Source organism: Chanodichthys erythropterus, chromosome 17 (assembly GCF_024489055.1).
Source record: "Chanodichthys erythropterus isolate Z2021 chromosome 17, ASM2448905v1, whole genome shotgun sequence".
Taxonomy (NCBI): Eukaryota; Metazoa; Chordata; class Actinopteri; order Cypriniformes; family Xenocyprididae; genus Chanodichthys; species Chanodichthys erythropterus.
The window spans coordinates 18044193-18068199 of NC_090237.1; the positions used below are offsets into that span (position 1 = coordinate 18044193).

The 24007-nt window shown below is 39.2% G+C and overlaps 1 protein-coding gene across 2 annotated transcripts; it reads right to left on the reverse strand.

The window, feature by feature from the left end:
- Nucleotides 1–988: 988 nt before the first annotated feature.
- On the reverse strand, nucleotides 989–24007 carry mnta (MAX network transcriptional repressor a). Of its 2 annotated transcripts, none has more exons than XM_067366228.1 (6): nucleotides 23355–24007; nucleotides 16855–17401; nucleotides 16665–16706; nucleotides 15560–15671; nucleotides 4501–4693; nucleotides 989–1959 (listed from the first exon to the last, which is right to left on the reverse strand). In XM_067366228.1, exons 1-6 carry the CDS (start codon nucleotides 23428–23430, stop codon nucleotides 1199–1201), a joined length of 1731 nt encoding a protein of 576 aa, XP_067222329.1. In that variant the 5' UTR covers nucleotides 23431–24007; the 3' UTR covers nucleotides 989–1198. The 2 variants fall into 2 exon arrangements, with proteins under 2 accessions (XP_067222329.1, XP_067222330.1); XM_067366229.1 differs by lacking the exon at nucleotides 23355–24007 and adding an exon at nucleotides 22335–22843.

The following is a 24007-nucleotide window of genomic DNA, read 5'->3' on the forward strand; positions in this document are numbered from 1 at the left end:
TTTTCTCACTCAGTATTTTATCTCGTTTTCCAGTACAAACATCGAGATAATTTACTTGAGAAGCAACGCGACTTGTTTTCTGAAAAATGTATCAAAATTAAATGAGTTTAGGCTTAAAACAAGAAAAATACATATATTTTTCTTACCCCATTGACATTTCTTCTTATTAAGCATAAACTCACTTCATCGTTTTGATAGTTTTCAAAAAACAAGACGTATTATCTTAAGTCATTTTTCTTCTCAAGTAAATGTATCTTGATTTAAGAATTTATAGATAATTTATAGATAGGAAAACAAGACAAAAATACAAAGTAAGTTTTGCAGTGTAATGATGCTACATCATGCATCAACTACAGTGGTAAAATATGACACCAAACTGACCAGGTAAGTTGATTTTAAAATGACAGTACACCAAAAAAATGAAAATTCTGTCATTTCTTAGTTACCCCCATGCTGTTCCAAACGTGTATGACTTTCTAAAACATTTCTCTAAATATTTTCTTTTTTTGTATTCTGCAGAATAAAGAAAGTCAGCTGGGTCAAATAATGTTTTGGACCCTATTGACTTCCATTGTATGTACAAAACAGTTGTTCATGTGTGTGTTTTGGAGAAGAAAGAAAGCCATACAGGTTGGAACAACATGAGGGTGAATAAATGGTCTTATATATCTCTGTAGGGACTGCAAGAACTGGTTTGGGAATTACGTCAGACACAACACAGTACATTAAACCTGGTCTAATGGGAGCTGAGAAGAGTATTCACATGAGGTGTGCTGTTAGTTGAGGAGTTAGTATGAGGTATTATGGGGGAGTCCTTTTAAATAAGTCATTTAAACCAGTAGTCACACGTAATAAGCTGGCTGAGAGTCAGTTTAGGCTGGGATCGGACCACAGTTTCATCATAATATACTCCACTAGAGCCTAAAACACACTGAGCAGCACACAAGTACTCTAGACTTTGCCTTTGCCCACACATAAAGATAGAACATCTCTTTTTGTCTTTTATTATATATCATTATATAGTATTAGACATTCAATAAATTTATTTGTGTCACTTTTTGAGTCTTTATATATTTTCTTTTCATTTGGAATGTACTGAGTCCTGTAGTTTTATAGTTCGTTTAGATGCAGTGCCGCAGTCTCAAACGGGGCGGATGTGGTGTAAGTGTCTATATCTAGGGGTCCGACTGTCAGCGCTTCAGGCCAGCTTTAGCGTGCTGACTGGGAAGGAGGGCATGGTCACCATGGTGACCGGGTTGAGGACGGTCTGGCCCACCAGCTGAGGGTGATGGGTAACCACTTGAGCACCCACAGCCGTCTGCTTGCTAACCATGGCGGATTGTGCGGCAGACGCTGAAGTGCCGTTCATCTGGCCGTGAGAGAGTGTGTGCGCGATGTGGCTCATAACCGCTGGCTGCGTGACCGTAACGGGCTGAGGGTAAATTGTAGGAAGGTGGGCGACAGTGATATGGCTAATGGATTGAGGTCCGGGAGCCAGCTGCACAGAGCTCGAGGAGGAAGGGGCGATGTGGGCCACGTGCTTGGAGGAGCTTGGCTGGATGACGTGGTTGATGGTCTGGATGACAGAGGCGTGCGACGCCGATCCTGCGTGAGCAATGACGGAAGGCTGCAGGCTGGCCGTGGTCACTATATGGGTCTGGGCCGGAGGTAGGGTTTGTGGGGCCGGAGCGAATGATGGGCCATTAGGAGCCTGTGCTGCCGTTGAGGACAAAGCGGGAGCTGTGATCGGGGCAGCTGCGGCGACAGGGGATAGTTGAGCTGAGGGAATCGGGGACAAAGTTTTAGACTGTTTGTGTGGGATGGAGATGTGCTGTGGTATGAGGGGCAACGCAGAATGGGTCTTCTTTAACTCTGGCAGAAGCGCAGCAGGCACTTTGAGTAAGGCGTTGGCAGATAAGCTCTCGTCTTCAATATCTTCATCGATGTTATCTTCGCCTTCTGTAGAGACAACAAAATAAAAAGGGTCACAAACGCATTTCAAATAACGAGTTATGTAATCAGATTACATTGCTAGTTTGAATTTACAAAAAAAATTCTGAGTTACTTTTTCCAAATAATGGCACTTTTCCACTGCATGGTATGGCTCGGTATGGCTCATTTTAGGGTGCTTTTCGATTGCATGGGACGGCATGGTATGGAACGGTACAGCTCGCTTAAATAGTACCACCTGTTGAGGTTCCAAGCGTGTCGTACTGATACTAAACGTGACGTGTAAACACTGCAGATCACTGACTGGTCTAAGAGAATCGTCACTACCAGCGTCATTGGATTTGAAACACGAGACACCAAACCCGCTAGATTTAAAAAATAGTAACAGCCACCGCAGTATCATTTTTTTTTTTTTAAAGGACTTGCTTTAATTGACCGTCACATGCAACTTGAAAAAAAGAAATGGCTGTATTGTGGTCAGACGAGGTGCAGACTCGTTGGTAGCCGAGGAGCGGATCCACCTTGGCAGTAAAGGAGGCGCAACTATAACGATCAGTCTATAATCCCACCCACTCTGAAGCGGTACTGAACTGCAGTGGAAAAGCGAGACGAGCCGTACCGACCCGAACCAAGTCGTTCCATGCAGTGTACAAGTAACGCAAGTTACTTTGTTTTCCCATGTATTTGACTGACAGCTCTCCTGTCCCCATGTTGAGAGAAATTTTAAGTGCAGAGGTGTTGTGTGAACATGATTTTTATTGTAGTTCTAGACTAAATGTGAACTTGCATTTATCATCTCTCTTGCACAAAAACAGTGAAATGCAATCTCAGAATATTACGCAAACCTGCAATAATTAAATGTTAAATTAAATAAATATACATCATGTATTAAATCTAATTTTATTAACCAACGTCTTTGCTGCTGACCTTCGATGATCCAAATCAACCATACTAATAAGCATAAATTACTTTAGATAAACCTATGTAAATCAAATTTGTGTTTCTTTTTTTATTGCTGAAGTAAGAGTGTTGAACTTTCTTCTCCTGCATTCTATATTCTGCAATCCAGAATAGCAGTCTAAAGGTTTGATTGAGCAGTGCCCTATACTGTACAGGAGTGAATTTATATTCCCTTAAGCCTGAGGCTTATTCATTTCACTTTTGGTGTGAAAGGGCCTTTACATTTGACAAAAACTGAACTTTGTTTTGAAAAAAAACAAACAAAAAAACAAAAAACACCTGAACAAGGTGAGGTTACTTTTTTAGGAAGCAACACAGTATTGTAACGCAGTACTTTTAAAACTTTCCCCAACACTGCTTTTGAATGGTAGCATATGCATTCGAAAATGTACAGACTCTCTCTTCTGGACTGAAAAACACTGACTATTTTTTTGTTTGTATTTTTAAAGGGGGAGGAGTCCTTGTGCCACTTAAACTTTAATTAAAAAATACATCATGATTGGACAAAAATGCATTTCTCAGGCAATTTTATGGAGATTTTTTAAAGGTGCCCTAGAACGTTTTTAAAACAAGATGTAATATAAGTCATATAAGTAATAGTTTATATAAGTATATATAAGTAATATAAATAGGGTGTCCCCTGAATGTGTCTGTGAAGTTTCAGCTCAAAATACCCCATAGATTTTTTTTAATTAATTTTTTTAACCGCCTATTTTGGGGCATCATTATAAATGAGCCGATTAAGGGCTGCTGGCCCACGGAGCTCGCGCTTGCCTTAAACAACATAAAAAAAGTTCAAACAGCTAATATAACCCTCAAAATGGATCTTTACAAAGTGTTCGTCATGCAGCATGTCTAGTTGCGTAAGTACAGTGTTTATTTGAATGTTTACATTTGGTTATGAATGAGTTTGATAGTGCTCCGTGGCTAACGGCTAATGCTACACTGTTGGAGAGAATTATAAAGAATGAAGTTGTGTTTATGAATTATACAGACTGCAAGTGTTTAAAAATGAAAATAGCGACGGCTCTTGTCTCTGTGAATAAAGAAAGAAACAATGGTAACTTTAACCACATTTAACAGTACATTAGCAACATGCTAACAAAACATTTAGAAAGACAATTTACAAATATCACTAAAAATATCATGATATCATGGATCATGTCAGTTATTATTGCTCCATCTGCCATTTTTTGCTGTTTTCCTTGCTTGCTTACCTAGTCTGATGATTCAGCTGTGCACATCCAGACGTTAATACTGGCTGCCCTTGTCTAATCCCTTTCATAATGTTGGGAACATGGGCTGGCATATGCAAATATTGGGGGCGTAAACCCCGACTGTTACGTAACAGTCGGTGTTATGTTGAGATTCTCCTGTTCTTCTGAGGTCTTTTAAACAAATGAGATTTATATAAGGAGGAGGAAACAATGGTGTTTGAGACTCACTGTATGTCTTTTCCATGTACTGAACTCTTGTTATTTAACTATGCCAAGATAAATTAAATTTTTGAATCAAGGGCACCTTTAAGTTCTGTTGGCAGGCATGCTGTCAAATTCCACAGAAACTTGCAGACAAAGCCTTTTGACTAACCTGAGGCAGTGGAGGTAGAGGCCTGGTCATCATCTGGTTGCACAGTCTGTCGAAGAATGCGGTCGATCTCAATCACATCCATTCGCTGGCTCAGCTCGTTCTTCAGCTCAGCCAGTCTCTGCTGCAAAGCAATCTTCTCCCGTGCCAAACGTTCCATCTCATGCTCGTAGTCTTTCTCCTTTCTCTTCAGAGTCTACAAGGGTAAATGGAGAAATAAGCAAGTGAGCATTTATCCCATGCATTAAGAGCCGGCAGGGTGCACTTAAAATCTATAGTCCTCTAAAGGCACAGCTGCAAGAATTAAATGTCACCTTGCTGTACAACAAAAAGCAAGTCAATAGAATACAAAACAAGACTAGCAATCCAATGCACTTAAGAGTCGGTGGCTATTTCCTAAACCCCCTTCTATTATTAAAGAAGTCCAGCTAAAGCAAAAGTAAAACATCACACAGAAAAACAAGGAACCAGTAAGAGACGTGAACAGCAGGATGAGTACGAACTTAAAATAGAGAAAGGCAGGTTACGTCTTATGTAAACGATGCTAACTAGTCAATAAAAGTAACTTCAAATGCTGCATGATACAATCATACTTCTTACTCATAGCCTAGTAAAACACAATCAAGGCTGATGAAATTATTGTAATTTCTTATAAGGAAGCATCTGGGAATTTCTTAGACTTGTAGATAAAACAGATGTCACATGCTTCTCTGTAAGTGTGCCAGTAATCATCTATAGGCGTTGACTTAAGTTCCTGCTCCTTCCTGGATGTTTCGGTCCAGCTCACCCCTCCCCCACCGTCTGTTTTTGCTTTCATCAGAGCCCTGCCACGGCTCTCTCGTACTCACTCAAACACGTGGATTACCCAAAGCATGACAGCACCTCCCACTTCTGGGAAGGCATTCACTTGGTGTGCACGAGTGCACACGCTGAATATCAGGGGGAGGAGCTCATGACGCAGGAGCTTGGCCAATCACAAGTGGACATCTGGGTAGTGCGAGCGTGCCAAACAAGAGTACATTTCTACCTACCCACATAAACACATAGATTCTGATTCAGCTTCACAAACACGAGGTAAACTGTAGATCAGAGAAACACGAAGCTCCAAACACACAGAGATAGAGTGGGAGGGCAGGGACAGAGGGTGAGACACTGCACACAATGGGCAGGGCCTTAGCGACCCAGTTTCCCTGCACTGTCAGCTGACGCATGAGAAACAAACAGGCAATAAGGACATGGCAGTAGCTAAGGCCCTTAAGAGGATGGATAGAGAGAGATTAAGGGGTCTGTGCACAAATTCCACTAAACTAAAAATCATGTTGCTCATGGTGCTCATCTGATAGGGGAACAGAATGAAATGTGAAGTTAAAACATAATAATATATTTTATATTGTTTAAAAAAACATTTTAACTAGAAATATGATTTCAATATATATACAAAATATTGAACAATATTTAAATATTTTATATGTAATAATAATAATAATAATAATAATCTGATAGGGAACAGAATAAAATGTGAAGTAAAAACATTATTAATAATATATTTTTTAAATATTTAAAAACTAAATGTGTTGTCAATACATTTACAAAATATTGTAACATTTTTCCCAATATATAAATATATTTTATATATAATAATAATAATAATAAAATCCAGCGATATGTCTGATGAGTGAACAGAATGGACTTTAAAATGTTGTGTATTTTATTTATTTTTTTAAAAAGTATAGTGTCAATACTATATTCACAAAATTGTACAATATATAAATATATTTTAAATAATAATAATAATAACATTCACATGCTCAGCTTTATGTCTGAAGGATGAACAGAATGGACTTTTGGAAATATTATGTATTTTTTTATTTAAAAAAAATGTAGTGTCAATATATTCACAAAATACTGTACGAATATATATGTTTTTTAAAAATGTATATGTTAAAATAATAATAAATAATAACAGTCATTCTCAATATAATAAAATTATTCAAAAATATGTTATATATTATATTTTTAAATATTTTATTGCACAACACAATATTATTATTATTATGATTCTTTTATTGAAAAACCTGAACTCTGAAAGCTGGGGTTTATAATGAATCTCTCTGTGAACAGTGTGTGTTGATGCAAATGAATCACTGAATCAATTAACTGAAAGAGACAGCTTGAATTGATTAATAGAGATGAATTTAACTTACCACCTCTTTAAAAAAAATGCTATTAAATTATATTTGCACGTTACTGATCGTTAAATGATTAGTAATGTGTTAAATGATCATGAAGTTTGTCTAATGACATGGTCTTTAGGAAACGCAAAGAGCACATTCAAATTACTGTGATATGTGCCAAAAAATCGTTGTATATAAAGTATAATACACTAATAAACCCACTAATGACACACTAACCCTCAAACAATGAGGAATGACAATGTCCGAGGACACACATATCACACAGCTCATCCTTTCCCAACACCACGTGCGCTGGACAAGCATGGCCCTGCAAAAACAACAACAGCGTGGAAACTAGATCCAGGCCAGACATTTGATATGGGTACAATTATGCGTAGATCGCAGGACAGAAGATAAAGGCGGCCTTCCAGCTCGACTAGGGGTTGATAAGGTCTGTTCTTCTGCATGCTGGTGAATAATGACAGGTCACTGGGCCAATCGATACACGCCACTTCCTTTCCAAAGCTCAGTGCGCCCTTTTGCCTCTCAGAGGTGTCAGTGTCTTTGTCTCAGCAAAATAAATGGAGTACTCCACCGTTGTCAAGGCAACAGCTGAAAACCGTCACAGTTGCCGTGGTAACAGGTATGGTGAGCGGGCAGCAGAGTGTGACAGCATGAGCATGTGCTGTCTGTACTGGGCAGAGGTATAAAAAGCCTGTTTGATTGAGCACTTCTCATTGGCTCCATATATAGGTCTAGTGTGCAGGACAGAAGCTTAACGTAACAACACTAACAGAAGGAATCAGAGCAGCAGAACTTAAAATAGTAGGAAAATCTTCTCTTAGTCCTGCTTTAAAAACATTACTGACCAATACTACCTCGGCAACTGTTGCTGTCTGGCATTTTCTCAGACAAGCTTTTGCTCTTTTTTTAATATACACTATCGTTTAATGTTTATGAAAGAAGTCTCTTATGCTAAACAAGGCCAAAATTTGATCAAATTATGAAATATCATTATAATTTAAAATAACTGTTCTATTTTAAATATATATTTTTTAACATGTATTCCTGTGATGTAAAGCTGAATTTTCAGCATCATTACTCCAGTCTTCAGTGTCACATGATACTCCAGAAATCATTCTAATATGCTGATTTGCTGCTCAGGAAACATTTATTATTATTATTATCAATGTTGAAAACAGCTGTACTTCTCAATATTTTTATGGAAGCTGTGATACATTTTATGTGATGAATAGGAAGTATTTATTTGAAATAGACTTTTTTTAACATTATAAATGTCCTTACTTGATCAATTTATTGCATCCTTGCTGAATAAAAGTCTTAATTTCTTGAACAAAAAACACCTTACTAACCCCAAACTTTTGAACAGTAGTGTAAATCAATAGAGGATCTGTGCATTCAGATAGTTTAAAGTTGAATTTTAAGGAAAATTATGGGAAAAAACAGTTGCCAAGTCACATAACAGGGACACAAGGTATTCATACAGGATTACTGGCTGCGTCCGAAATCGCATACTGTTTAGTAGGTACTACATTTGAATTTAAATTTACTTTACGACCGTTGAAAAAGTACATTCTAAATAGTACGAATGCATGTAGTATGAATGAATTCGGACACACTACATCCGCTATGTTGTTACTGTCACATGACCTACCAGCGTCAGTTACGTCCCTTCGACTCCATTCACAAATCCTCTCCCGTGTCCTCATGGGATAGTAAAGTGTCCATCGTATGCGCACTTCAGAATCTCGCCAGAAGTAGCAAGTCATTTTTCGAATACTATGAATTCGAACAAAGTACTCTGTTCGCATACTGTTCTTCACGTAGAGTAGTATTCGATTTCCCCAAATCACTTTGCTGCATAATCTTACAATATCTTCAAAGAAAAACGGCAGATAAAAATGCTTATTAAACACTTCTCATTACACCAAGTTCACTGCTAACTACATGGGTAAAGCTAATAGCACTTTTATGGCCAGGTTAGCTCAACCGGACTACATTTCTACCAGAACACAAATCTAACACTGAATCTCATTGCAAGCAGTTCATAACATTAGAGCTGTCTCTGGTCTTTTTTTACAATTGTGCCCATTCCTTGCTGGCTGTCTCCAGCAGGCCCTCATGGACCCCACCTCCCACCGCTGATGAGGCATGCTGACAGCTCTGTGGTCTGCGTACTGCATCAGGCACAGCTCCAGCTCACAGCTGTGCATGCCTGCCTCTATTAGTCACACACACACGCACGCACGCACGCACGCACGCACGCACGCACGCACGCACGCACGCACGCACGCACGCACGCACGCACGCACGCACGCACGCACGCACGCACGCACGCACGCACGCACGCACGCACGCACGCACGCACGCACGCACGCACGCACGCACGCACGCACGCACGCACGCACGCACGCACGCACGCACGCACGCACGCACGCACGCACGCACGCACGCACGCACGCACGCACGCACGCACGCACACACACACACACACACACACACACACACACACACACACACACACACACACACACACACACACACACACACACACACACACAGAGGCTGGCCTGCTCTACAAACACCCAAACCCACTGAACTCCTGATCCACGAACTGGGGCCCCATTCCCTTCCTCCTACTCCAGCCCAGGACAGCTAAACCATCTCCTGATTGAATATGAGTGATATGTTATCATCTCCTACATGGAAATAACAACATCTGGATGGTGTTTGAGGTGGAGATGAATGTGAATCACTGTCGTATTTATATTCTGCAGGACATGGAGGTAAAATCAGGTCAGACTAGTGGTTGGCCGATATATTGGCATTCTTTAATTTTCTGCATTGGCCGATGTGGGGGAAGTGGACTTTAATTTTGATATTTGTAAACTGTCTTTCTAAATGTTTCGTTAGCATGTTGCTAATGTACTGTTAAATGTGGTTAAAGTTACCAGCGTTTCTTACTGTATTCACAGAGTCAAGAGAGCGTCACTATTTTCATTATTAAACACTTGCAGTCTGTATAATGCATAAACACAACTTCATTCTTTATAAATCTCTCCAACAGTATAGCATTAGCCGTTAGCCACGGATCACAGCCTCAAATTCAACTTAGAATCAAATCTAAACATCCAAATAAATACAATACTCACATAATCCGACGCATGCATGCAGTATGCATGACGAACACTTTGTAAAGATCCATTTTAAGGGTTATAGTAGCTGTGTAAACTTTGTTTATGCTGTTTAAGGCAAGCGCGAGCTCTGTGGGCGGAGAGCGTGAGCATTTAAAGGGCCGCAATCTTTAAATCTAATTATGCCCCAAAATAGGCAGTTAAAAAAATTAATAAAAAAAAAAAAAGGTTTTCAACATCTGTCAGAACAGCAGCTCTCAAACTAAAGGTTGAGGGATGAGTTGACTGCGGCTCTTATTAGCTTTAGTAGTTGGTTTCAACTACAAGCCGAGCACATGACCTCCCCCTCCCTCCTCGGCTAATGTGTGCATTTGTGTCGTCACGTTTATTTATATACAAGTGTACATGCATACGATGGATTTGTATGAGGTAAAAATTAACCTGATGTTGTCACATGCAGTGTTAGATGGGGGAGGGGAGGGGTGTCCTGTGTTTGCAGACTCCGTTCTGCAGAACAAAAGAAGGGAGAGAAGGAGAGAGCATATGAGCCACGTTGCAGCTCTTCCTCATAAACAAGCCTGCAGTGAAAGATACCCTGTGTGACTCCAGTTTGAGGCATTTGGTAACTTGGCCTGTTCAAGAACAGCTGTAAATCTCACTGGGTCTCTGGTTTGACGTGGTGCTGAAAAAGAGGAAGTATTGTACTGCAGTGTATATTTGTGTGGAGACAGAGAAAGCGCAACCGCCATCAACAACGATATTGGCCAATCTTTAAATTTATGCAGAATATAATTAGGTCAGAAATCGGAATAAGCATTTTATAACTCCAACAGAGGTAGACAGCCAGTTAGAGCAGCTTTGTCATATCGCCAATAACTCCTTTTGTGTTTCACAAGGGAAAAATCCTAATAGTTTTGAGCGACATGAGGGTGAATAGATTTTTTCCATTTAAAGGAAATTATCTGCAGATGGGGCTGACATTTACCAAAGAATACTTGTTGAGTTACACTGAAATTGCAGTAGTTTGTTCAAGACAAATGGGTCTTTTAGCATGCGTAGTAGAAATCATGTGATCCTGCCCACAAGGACAAGCAACTAGTTTCTGCAAAACATGATATAGATGACAAATTGACCCGCATTGGCCTGACTCTACTGCTGACACACACTGCTACACAAAGACAGGAAATGAATCAGGTGGATTTCTCAGGATTCCTTCTGGTTTTGCACATCCTGATGATATGATCCTTCTGATCGTGAGGGTTGAGGGCAACATAAAAATCCAGTGCATGTGACCTTGTAGATTTCACAATCCACCACAAACCATCCAAAAACAAAATCTCAGTACTGTTATCTGGTTTAAACAATACATCAGTCACACAGTCAGCACTGAAACACAATGCACTGCTTCGCAAAACAGGTCCTGCAAGGTTCCTTAAATAAAAGGCAGCAAATAATGCGGGGGTGTCAGGGATGTGGCTAAACTAAGATGGAGCGCTACGAGTGTGCCGTGCTGCGGCAGGAACAGCAGCTGGAGGGGGGCTGTCAAGGGGGGGTGACGTCACACGGCTCTGTCTAGCCATGTGCTCGCTACTCATGTGGCCGCGGCAGGGAACATGATGAACGAGAGACTGGGGGAAGGAGGAAAAAGACACAGAGGGAGGGAGAAACGGAGGAGGAGCTCTGAGCTTAAATGACATGGAGAGAACGGCAGGGAAACTCCTGAGACTTATCAGGACTGTAGGATAACATTTAAAGCAACAGTCACCATAATCTGCTCACTGTCTGGACAGAGTGCACATTTGTGCATTGCAAAACAACAATATGAAGAATGAGTCAAAACCACAAGGACTGCTGTGACTAGTTCCTCAAGATTTTCCACGACGAGCAAATTTCTCTGAATATTCAGAGAAATGAAACAAACTTTTTTCAAGCTTTTTTTCACTCCAGTATGTTACAGTGTTTTAGTATTATTTAATATTTGCTTATTTACTTAAAGTATTTAACTATTTATAGTATAGCTTTTATTTTACCATTTTGTTTTCATGCAAATTTTAGTAATTTTTTGTAGCTTTTATTAGTTTTTAATATTTCTATATAGCTTTAAAGTAATTTTTATTTAAGTTTTAGTAAATTTAGTACTAATGAACTGATGAACACGATCTGAGTTATATTGATAATTATCCTGACGCATTTGAGCTTTATAATGGCAGTGAACAGGACCAACGAGTTTGAAGCTCAAAAAAAAGTGCATCCATCCATTTTAAACATACCCCACACGGCTCATGGGGGACCAATAAAGGCCTTCTGAACCGAAGCGATGCTTTTGTGTAAGAAATGAAGTAAAATATCTAGCTTCCGCCAGATGCCTTCAGTATTCAACTTACGAAAAAGCACAACTGATGCGATGTCAGATGCACTTTTTTTGTAACTCGAATATGGAAGGCGTAGAAAGTAGCGTAAGTGTTTTGAACCGCGAGAGTTGAGTATGGAAAGGGGTCTGGCGGAATGTATTTTTAACATTAACTAGCATCACAAAATACTTCTAAAGCATTTAATAATCTTAGTTCATTTCAACTTTTACTAATACATTACTAAAATCTAAAGTTATATCTGTAAATATTATTTAAAGCTGCAGTCTGTAACTTTTTTTGATAAAAAATTATCCAAAATCAATCTTTGAGCAAGTACATAACCAGCCAGTGTTCAAAACTATCTCATTATCTTAGCTCGATTCACAACGGTAAGCTTGTAATAATGTTTTATAATAAGAGCGACCTGGTGGATTTCTGCGAGAAATTCAAGCATGCAGCATTTTCGTCTTTGCGTCATTTCGTCACGTCACGCTTTATCATGTGAGGATGCTTGTTGTACCGGTTCATTAATAGCCTTCTCACAGCGGCTGAAATAACTGAACGTATCATTTTGATGGTGGATCCAGAAAGGTTCAAATGACAGCATGATTTATCGTAGGTCTAACGCTTTTTTCCTCTGTTGGTCAAAACAAAGGTGGCAGAAATGTTGATATTTTCCAGTGAAAATTCTTATATTGGTCATACTTTCAAGACGTAGAATCTGTGTTTCTGAAGTACAGTATCCACACTGGTGCGGTGACTGACAGCAAACATTAGATTCATCTGCTGAGTCGTCGTGCCGATGCACAACGCACGTAACAATAACTATTCCGCCTATGACTGCAATCGCAGGTTTCAAACAGAGATGCGACAAAGAGGAAAAATGCCGGACTGCTGCTTTAAAGGATCTGAGATAACACAAACTAACAATTAACAGTTGTATTTTTATTAACGACAATTAAGAAATACTGTAACAACAATCGTATTGCTCATTGTTAGTTAATGCATAGTCTAAGTAAGCAATAGGTATGAGAGGCTGTGCTGTATCGTGAATAAGTCACGGCCGAAGGGCGTAGTTAGGCACGATGTGAAGCGGAGTGCCTGCAACCCCTTCAGCCGTGACTTATTCACGATACAGCACTAGCCTCGAGTACTTTATTGCTTTTATAAAACGTTTTCCACACAATACAAATATTAAAGCCAGAAATATGTATCAATGCAACTTTCATGAAGTAAACTTTTTCTAAAAGCCTTCCTTCCGCCAGAAAAAAATAGTCGCTGACCATGAACACCAACAGAAGTTACATTTTCATGCCATTAGATGGCGGCAAAGACTATCTTTATGAGTGTGTCAATCATTGTTTTGAACACGGAACAAGACGCAACTGACAAATGCTTTGACTAGCGCTGTCAGTCACGGGAAAACCCCTTAACTGTTAAAAGGACAAGATAATACAGACATTTAAACAGATTTTTTATTATGAACATAGGACTGATCTGAAGGAAAATGCTAAATCTGAATGCAGGTAATAAACTCGCTCACTCAATCTCTTTCTCACAATACTCTGCTACATAATACTGTAAGCTTCAATGAACAATATCAATTGAGAACACAGAACCGTTGGGTGAAGCGGTCATAGCCGTGTTTTATTGTGAATAAAACAGCTATTGACCAATCAGAATCAAGAACAGGAACTAACCGTTTTATAAAGTTAACTAATGGGACCTTATTGTAAAGTGTTTTAGTTAACAACACTGGTATGTTACCGTCTGGCCGAAACACATAAGCAGTTTATCCTGTGATTAATAAATCAATCTATCACTTCACTTTGGATGTCAAAAAACAGATTTGGCACAGTGTCACAGGAATATTTGAATCAGGTCCCATAAAGAAAAATAAAATGAAGAGTAATCTCATCAAGCAATCCTCTTATCCAGTTCCAAGAGAATCTGATTGGTCACTGAGGGGAGAGTGGGAGGAGCCACGGACCGGAACGCATGCAGAGGCAGAAGCGTGTAGGTGAGGCACGCGTGCCTGCCTCTGCCCATGGCCCGTGGCTGGCCTGGACACACACTGTGCCACCGCCAACTCCAGAGACCATCACAAAACACACGTACACACAAACACAACACTAATCATTAAGAGAGAAGCCCCGTGACCTGCACGCACACGCTAATCTTTTAGCAGGAACACAGAACAAAACAGAAAGAGAGACGGAGAGATAATGGCTGGGAAACAGCTCAAATCACTGACTGACTAGCTAAAAAATACACAACTTCTCACAAACCTGTTGTCCAGGAAAAACATTCGAAGACAGTAATTATTCAGAGTCAACAGTAATAATACATCCAGAATGACTAACTAAACAAAATGTTGCGTTGCTGTTTTTGTCACACTCCTGAAAGGTCCTCTCAAATATAAAGTAGGGAATTCTAGTTGAATTTAAGTTAATTGGTTTGTTCGGACAGTAAATGGATTGTGAATCTAAACAAACTGGTTCAAAAGCTTTAACGTAGTTAACTATTTCTATAAGTAACGTATAGTGTAGCTAAGTACTTCTTTATCCAGTAGCTTATAAAGCTACAAGATTAATTACATTTAATCAAAAATATGATTTTCCAAATACAACAGAGTCACATTTTCAAAAAACGTTCAACCTCCCAGCACACTGATCGAATCCTAGCAAATAGCAGGTTGTTTTCAACAGGCAATGTGCTTTAAATAAATACACCTTAAGCCTGGTTGAGCAACCGGCAGCAGAAAGCGGGAAAAGCGATAATGGGTCGGTCTGTCAAATCTACCAATGTCTAGAAGCAAGCGGCTTAAGGGAGGGGGTGGGTGATGGCGTCGGGGATCCAGTGACACGAGTTCTGTTTCCACACTGCCCTAGTTTCCTGCACGTCTTGTGGCTCGGCTAAATCAAATCCTTTGATTTGATTGGATTTCTTCTTCTTCTAAAGGGTCTGCCTGTAGGCGCACGCATGTGTGAATGAGGCGCTGGTTTAATCAGATAGAGCAAAGCTTATGATCTCGGTTTACATGAACCAAATGAAGCGATGGTTAAGGAAAGGTGCTCTGCTCACTCTGCAGGAGAGCAGCAATCCATTTTCAAACAAACCCAATTAGTGATCTGTAATCTCTTGTGCTTGAGATCATTCAAAGAAGCCCTTGAAATAACTCATGTTCAGCTTATTAATCTTCAGACAAAGATCAAACTTAAGACTGCCTCATCGTGTGGTATTCCCTCCTGCTTCTGTATTGCTAACATGTGTAAATATACATCTCAAGTCAAGGTCAGATGACATGGGAAGAGATGTAGACATACAGCAGACAGTGAACATCTAAACCTAGATCTATCACCGCAGACAGTGTTGATCTTACCTGAATGTATCTCAAAGCACTTCTCAGAACGCTCAGATTGGAGGTCTTCTTTTCATCAACATTAGGGATGTTCTTCTTCAGAGTCTCAAAACACTCCTTTAAATGTGCACGTCTGAGAAAAAGGAAATCATTTTTAATTAGAGAGAAGTTAGAAGGGTTTTTCTGGTGTCAGCATTCACTTATTTTATAAAAATGTGTATATTATAATACACTTATTACAGGTAATAATTACTCAGGTATTACATATAACGTTTTAATTATAACAATATAAAAAGCCAATAGCAAAATCTGTTTTTGATAAGTTTGTATATCGAACGATGGTGATAGTTTGAAACTCATTCAAAGGTTGGGGTCAGTAAGTTGTTGTTTTTTTAAACATTTAAAACATTTAAAAGAGCATTACATATAAATACTGTTCTTTTGAACTTTCTATTGATTAAATAAATCCTTTAAAAAAATTAAAAAAAATCACTGTTTCCACAAAAATATTCAACACTGACAATAATAATAAGAACAAAATCAGCACCAAATTGGCATATTAGAATGATTTCTGAAGGATCATGTGACACTGAAGACTGGAGTAATGATGCTGAAAATTCAGCTTTGCATCACAGGAATAAATTACTTTTAAAATATATTCAAATAGAAAACAGTTTTTATTTCACAATATTATTGTTTTTCCTGTATTTTTGATTAAATAAATGCACCCTGGGTGAGCAGAGGAGACTTCTGAAAAAAAAAAAATCTTACCCTCCCCAAACTTTTGAATGGTAGTGTACACCTTCCATCACCTTCTATGTAGAAAAGCATTAGGTAAAGGGCATTTAAAGGGATAGTTCACCCAAAAATGAAAATTTTACTCACCCTCACGTTGTTCCAAACCTGTGTGAATTTCTTTCTTATGCTGAACACAAAAGAATATATTTTGAAGAATGTCGGTAACCAAACAGTTGATGTGCCTCATTGACTTCCATAGTATTTTTTCCCAATGTTTTTTCCAGGTTTGGAACAACTTAAGGGTGAGTAAATGATGGCACAATTTTCATTTTTGGGTGAACTATCTCTTTAATAGTGGTAATCCAACAGCAAACAAAGAAGACCTTACCTATTCTTTTCAAGCTTATTGTGCACTTCTCTCGTTCCTGCCCTGTAAACACATTATAGAGTTTTCATAGTTAGCTCCCAAACATAACACAAACTCACAGGCATAAAAGCAGCTATAAAAGTTTTCATGTGATTCAGTCTTAAACACTGGTTAACATGGTCATAAGTGACAGCTTCACGCCCTGACTCACCCTCCAGGTCTTTTCTTGCCGTCCAAATTACGGTGGTCATCAGGCGGGCTGGGTTGGGCTGAAGGAGGTCCAGGCTGGGGGAGAAGTGCATGCTGGGAGGCCGCGATGATGGAGCCCGGGAAGGTTTGGAGCTGCTGGGCCAGTTTGGTGCTATTGGACTGAGACAGTGATGTAGTTTCTGCCTTCACCTGAGACGAGATGAGGGGGCGCTGGTGGAGCGCCTGCTGGTTTGGCAGCGAGTGGGCGTCTTTTCTGGGTGGCGTGAGGCGGGGTGCTGCCGACGGGCTGAGAGCTGTGGTTGGGGGTGGAGGGAGGGCGGGAGGAGTGGAGGATACCACAGGGATAGGGATGACCGTGATGGGCATCGTGGGGGGAGGGGGAGGGGGTAGAGGTTGGGCCGGGGCAGGTATGTGGCAATGCTCAGGTCCGGACTCCTCCACCCAGGTCACATGGTTCATTCGAATGGGCTGAGTATAAGAGTTGACTTCTGCTCTCCGCTTCTCCGCCTCCTGTTCACGGCGCCTCCTTTCCTGAAGCTCATTTTCTTCTGTTGAAAGAAATATAGGAAAAATATCATGAATTATACAAATTCTATGGCACATAATAAAAAAAAACACTATTAACATTTTGGCTGATACTTATAAACCGATTATTTTCCTGCTATGGCAGATAACCAATGAATGGCCTATTTAAAATAATATATTATGTTGTTTAATTCAATTAAAAACCAAACACTAAAAATTTAATTAATTAATATTCACAGTACGAGAAATGGATATTTTCAGTGTTATTTTAGTATTATATATATATTACATTATATTTACTAATATTTTAACTTAGCTTTTTATACTTACAATTTTCATTTTAATTTTTAAATTAAATTTTAGATTTAGATTTTTGCTTATGTTATTTAAGTTTTTAATCTAATATTTACATTTTATTTGATTTCAGCCCTATTTAAATTAACGGAAATTATTTCTAATATTTTTAATTAACGATAACACTGCCCAATATCAATAAATTAAAAAAGAAAATCAGCCAATAACCGATACATGATGGTCAATTATTTTTCTAAAATTAAATAAACGCTTATTTTATTTAGCGTTTACTCAAAAAATCATTACAAATCTGTCAACAGCCAATATATCAGTCAATAAACATTCAGGTAACATTTATAACAAACATAAACGATAAAAAATAATCAAAATGGACGTCCTCTGTGTCTGCAGTCTCTCTCAGTATGATCCAGTAAACAGTGTTCAAGGAAATGTAAGAGACTGAACTATATGTTGAACACTGCAGGTAACCTTTGACCTCACACATATGATGTGATGACATCTCATCTAAACTAGCCATATAATGGTGACAAGGCAGCCACAAATCAATATAGGTCAATAAAGCAGCTTGAGATTATATCTGTCTCAGAGTGAATTCCTTTAAAGGAGCTTTTGTGTGCGTACAGACAAATAAGTGTTACTGGTTAACAATGGAGGATAGAGACTACACTGTAAGAGCACACTGTGTACAGGCTTCAGGCTAAAGTTTCTCTGGCCTAAATGGAAACACGATGCTTGCCCCCCTCCTACCACACTCCTTCTTCAGCAGTGCGACTCCAAAACACCACAGGACGGCCTTCTGAAACTTGCCAAACCTTCAGCATCAATTATACATGCCGTTGCACCCTACTTGACACCGTTTAAGAAAAGTAGACAGAAACATTTTTTTCACTCAGAGAGGAGAACTAGAACTACAGCATGTGATGCACTAAAGGACTTCCGCTGCTGTTCAATAGTAAAGCAATTAGAGAAGTTACGTCAATTTTAGATGAAAAGATTGCTCCCAGACTGAACTCAGGCTGAAAAACTTTTTTTTTTCCCCCAGCTGAATGTTTATCCCACTTTAACGTGCAAACCCAGGTAACTAAAAAGTAACCCATTCGTAGTAGGTTGATTTTAAAGCATGTACATATACACACACACACCATAAGATTTTAAGGTTTGTCAAAGACATCACTTATGGTCACCAAGTCTACATTAAGATAAATTTGTTGGAAAATACCTTTAAAAAATATTATTACAAACAGTTTACTATTTTAATACATTTTAAAATATATTTTATTCCTGTGATGGCAAAGCCGAATTTTCAGCAGCCATTACTCCGCATTAACACTGAACTCACCTGATAAATGTATAGGCTTTGCTCAGCTAAAGTGCATTTAGATATTAGCTCACTGTTATATGAAGGAGAACTATCAGCAGTTTTATGGTTAATCCATGTCAAGTCATTCCAAAAGCTGTCTATGCCAGGGTCGTTTCCTCCGAGGAGGCAAGGGAAGCATTGCCTCCTCAAAAAATTGGATGAGAAAATAATTTTTATTTGTAATATGAATCACTTGTTTCTAATGTAACACTGTCCAACAGCGACACAGTGGGACTAAAGTTACAGCGGGAGTCCGCGTCTCTCTTGCCTCCCCTGAGCCCATTGAGTTTTAACAGACCCCCTAAAGCATGCGGTGGGTATTGTGGGGGGGTAACTGAGAATGAATGGGGGAAAGTCGAGCTATGATTGGTTATGGTTTGGATATGATTGGTTTGTGCGGTAAATCCCGCCTCATGTTGTGATCCTGCCTCTTGTTTTGTGTCAACAAATTGATGGCGCTAATGGGAAGACTAATTAAAAGTTTTGAAGTAATATCACTTTAATATCAGATGTAGGGCTGGGCGATATATTGCATGCGATTGTCACGCGCATTTCGTCAGTAAAGCCGGTTAAAGCTTTCAAATGGAGCGGCATTTAATAGGCGGAGCCGTAGTTCACTGACAAGCTACGCAATATCGCGTTCATTATCACAGACGAATCACCTTCGATAATGAACGCGATATTGCATAGCTTGTCAGTGAACTATGGTTCTGTCTATTAAATGCCGCTCCATTTGAAAGCAGGTGATGGCGATTTAGCGGTAATCAGGGAACCGGCTTTACTGACGAAATTATTATTTTGGATTAAATTGAAAAATGTTTGAAAACAGATTTATGCTTGGTTTTAATAAATAGATTATATACATTAATAACATTATGTAAAATAAAAAGAACTGTATTTGTTTTTTTGATGTAATGTATATTTAACCAGAAAAATGTGACAACATTAAGTGTCACTGGGACATGAATTTTCATTTGATTTATTAAAAAAACAAAACACAAAATAAAACAGGAAACAAAACTGCTTACTATAAGCAAATTAATGCCAACATAAAAAACACATCAAAAAATATATAATTGCACAATCTAATGCTACTTGCTTTAATAAACCTCTTAACGCTCAGGGTAGTAAAGAGGTCACAGGATATGAGGTGCCCTAGATAAAATGAAAAAGACACAGGTGTGTGTGCAGCTGGAACGTCATGAATCTCATTAGGTTGAAAAGCCGGACAGCATCAAATCATATGCACTCAGAAGATAATGAGACTTTTAAGACAGACATTCTTATCGCGTGTGTCAGCGAAGGGGGTGGTGAAAGGACTCCAACCTAATCTCAGCCAATCACAGCACAGCAATCCACCCCCAACCAGTCACAACTATGCTATTTGAACAGCACAAGCTTCCTCCTGCTGAAAAGAGGTGAGGGTGGGGTGGATGTCTAGTTCCTATGGAACCAAACAACCAGTTACCAGAATACACAAGGGAGGAAGCAAATACACATGAAAGGCAAGTCTTTCAGGTCAACATGAATGAAACAGGACTGTTAATACGCTCCCTTTCCTGACAATGGGACTGTTAACAGCTGATTAATGAGACATTATTAAGCCTGAATGCAGAATGAATTTTTATGTTTCACTTTTCATTTAATACTTCTGATTTTATCAGACAAGGAAGAGAATCCCTCAGTTGTTTCTTTACATAATTCCCTTGGACAAAAACACCTGAATGTCCAAAGTTGTTTTGGTATACTAATACACCTACAGAGGGCAAAGGGTAACTACACACAGGAAATGACTGTCCACCGGTGTGCAACACAATTTACAGCGCAGATTAATAAACTGCTGTCTGAATGCTTTTACAGAGTCACATGCTGAGTAGAATTACAGTCAGCTATGGTGAAATATACAGAAGTGAAACTGATCGAAGGGATTTCTACTACTAACTTGGACTGGACTAAAACAAAAAAACATTTCAATCCTGTAGACTATGCCTATGAGAGGTTATTTGGGGCACTTAATAATCACTTACGAATACATAAGACATATCAAATGAGAAATAGAAAATCATCTGAAAATCAATTAAGCGATGAGTTATAATTTGGATAAGCGTCTACTTCATGCAGCATGAAAAATAGTGTTATTTTTAAACACAATAATGCACAGAACCGCCTCCTGACTGGGAGTGGCCAATATCACAATTATCTTTGTAATAACATACTAAATAAATGTTTTTCATTTTTAAAAATCAAACTAAACATTATTATAAATCATTATTTTTAATATCATCAACTGCTGTATTTTTATTTATAATTTTTTTTTATTAATTTTGATATTGATAAATATCTTGAGTTCTCAATTCATTGTGTGACCTCAAAGTCAAGGAAATTCTTCATGAGAATGTCATTCTTTCAGTGCTAAGAGCAAAACGATGATCCAAAACTGCAGAAGTGCGTTATATAACTGCAGTACATTTTGGAAAGGCAAGCAGGGGCGTTACTGTCCTACTTTCCCCTCTGGTTGTAAACCCCCTCCCTAACTCAGAGTAGCGCCTGGCGCGCACATGGAGGAAAGTGGGAGGGCCCTGTCCACGCGGTTTTCACAAAAAAGGGCGTGGCTATGGCAGACACGTCACCCGGGCGCTTAAGGGGCGTTGCTATGGCTGACACGTCACCGAGGCGCTTCGGAAAGCGCCAGTGGATTCATGCAGCGCGGGACAGAAAACAATAGTGAGATAAATAAACCATACACTACGGCGCTGCAGAACACCCAACAAAAATTAAATAACACATTATATGCATCCTTCCTACAGAAATGATGCAGACGAGAGCTGCGTAATGTGATACTTGGGTCATTATGTAAAGCGCAACTGGCTCTCGCGCACGTACTTGTAAGCCACCGCCCTTAAACACAAGCAGGTATGTTTTCCTACATCGACAGTGCAATGAAGTGTTCACTCACTAACTACCCCAACAGTCAAAGCAGATAAACACATTCTCTGCATTATACTGTCACTATGCGAAAAACATCGGGTTGCTACACTAGAAAGTACGCTTAAGGGTGCTATACTAGTTTTGTAGTCTTGTTATTATCGGATTATTCTGAGAAAATCTTTCACTTTGTCACGCACAACACCGAATCCTGTAATCACACAGCCTTGTGACAGACATCACATGCAACAATGTTTCATATCAACCTGCTACTCCATTAGAGAACAACACTGATTCATTAAAGTGACCCTCTGCCTGTTATAGAGCATTGCGTCCCCATATTTTTCCTTTCTTACCACGTGCTTTCTGTTGTTGCAGGGCTTGCAATTCCAAAAACTTCGCCGCCTCTAAAAGCGTCTCGATACTCATCTCTGTTTCGTGTTATGGTCCGGAAAACGATTGGAGAAATGAATTAAAATGCTAACTAGCTAGATTCAAATGCGTCTGCTCGGGATCCAATCTTGTCGTCTATAAAAAAAAATAATAAAATAAAAGGAAAGACGTGACTGGATCCCCCTTGAAGTCACTCTTCCACGCACGTAGAGGAGTCACAACAAGATGGCGGGTGTTTCAGTCAACACATCGGGCCATTGTACAGACAGTTTGGCTCCGCCCCCTGCTCAGTGACTCCGCCCGCGCACGCTGGTATTTCAAAACACGGAGATGGCAGTTCTTAATCATAATCGCATGTTTTCGTCGAATTACGATATAAAAAGCGAAATGACATATGGTTGGTAACACGTGTACTACCACGGTTCTTGTCTATTGGTAAAAAGGCCTACACAGAACGCTTAAAATGGAAATGTCAAATCCAGGTTTTACGCAATACACCTACACATACCACGGCTCAGCTTGATTAATAAAACATGAGATTAGAGCAGCCAATAGGGAAGCAGACACACAAGGCATGGTATGTGCTCACATGGGTGTCATTCCGCGCACGCCAAAATAAAAAACGAAAAAGCAACCTGCAGACAGACCCATGGTGCTGAGATTAGTCACTGTTCAAATAGACAAAGAGTATCGATAAACAGTCCGCAGTAACATGATTTGTTTGTTTAAAACACTTTCTGTGACAAAGAAACAGTTCTGAACATAATATAAGGACCCTTGGGGTCCTCAAAATGTAGGACGCACATATTTAACAGCATGCACACACTGCTTTACAGCAACTTTAGTTTTAATATAGTTAAAAACTAAATGTTTTTTGCCTCCCACACTACTTGACATTTGATAAATTTCATTTTCTGTGACCAGAGATATGCATCTTTTCTACAATAAAACATTTCACCATATTAACATTTATGACACTATACCCTCATTTTGAGGAATAAACACTACTTCATGCTGCCGTCCACTGGAGATCCTCAGAATCTTTTTCCTTGCTGCCATGATACATGCACTGACTGAATAAAGGGCAAGTCATGTGACTGTATCCATGGTAACCGGTGAGGCAGTGTACTGCAGGACAGTGGGGAGTCTTGAAGAGAAGGAGAGAGGACAGAACATTATGAATGCTGCAATGCACTGACTAAATATCACAAAAAGGGGAAAGGGTCTATAAATGCACTCTATTATTGAGAACTCCAATAAGTTACGGCTCCTCGCCACTGAATCTGAATTCTCTCTCATACTTTTACTGCAATTTCCCACATTACTTTTTAAATAGCTATTGCATTTGTAGTCAAACCAATTAATTCAAAAGGAGAAACATTACAAAAACAGTGGAAATCATTTTGTTTATATCTTTATGAAAAACAGCCTTCCACTTGAGATCCGAAATCCTCTGCTTTGCACGTCAAGTCATTCTTCATTTCCTTTTAATCACTTGAAAAGGTTAAAACAAAGGGTATGCAAACATACTCATAAACCAGCTCCAACTTTATACTTTCATATGACTCTCACATGCGTGACAAACAGTGAATAAATTCCTTAACTTAAGAAGCTGCCCCTGGAGCAATTAGAGTAG

Bases quoted from the DNA above. Each gene is read 5' to 3' on its own strand.
- mnta (XM_067366228.1), bottom strand. From the start codon at position 23,430: ATGGCAGCAAGGAAAAAGATTCTGAGGATCTCCAGTGGACGGCAGCAT. The intron at 15,672-16,664 runs GTAAGGTCTTCT...CCTTTTTCTCAG, and splicing joins AATAAGCTTGAAAAGAATAG to ACGTGCACATTTAAAGGAGT. The intron at 1,960-4,500 runs GTTAGTCAAAAG...TTGTCTCTACAG, and splicing joins CTCTACCTCCACTGCCTCAG to AAGGCGAAGATAACATCGAT.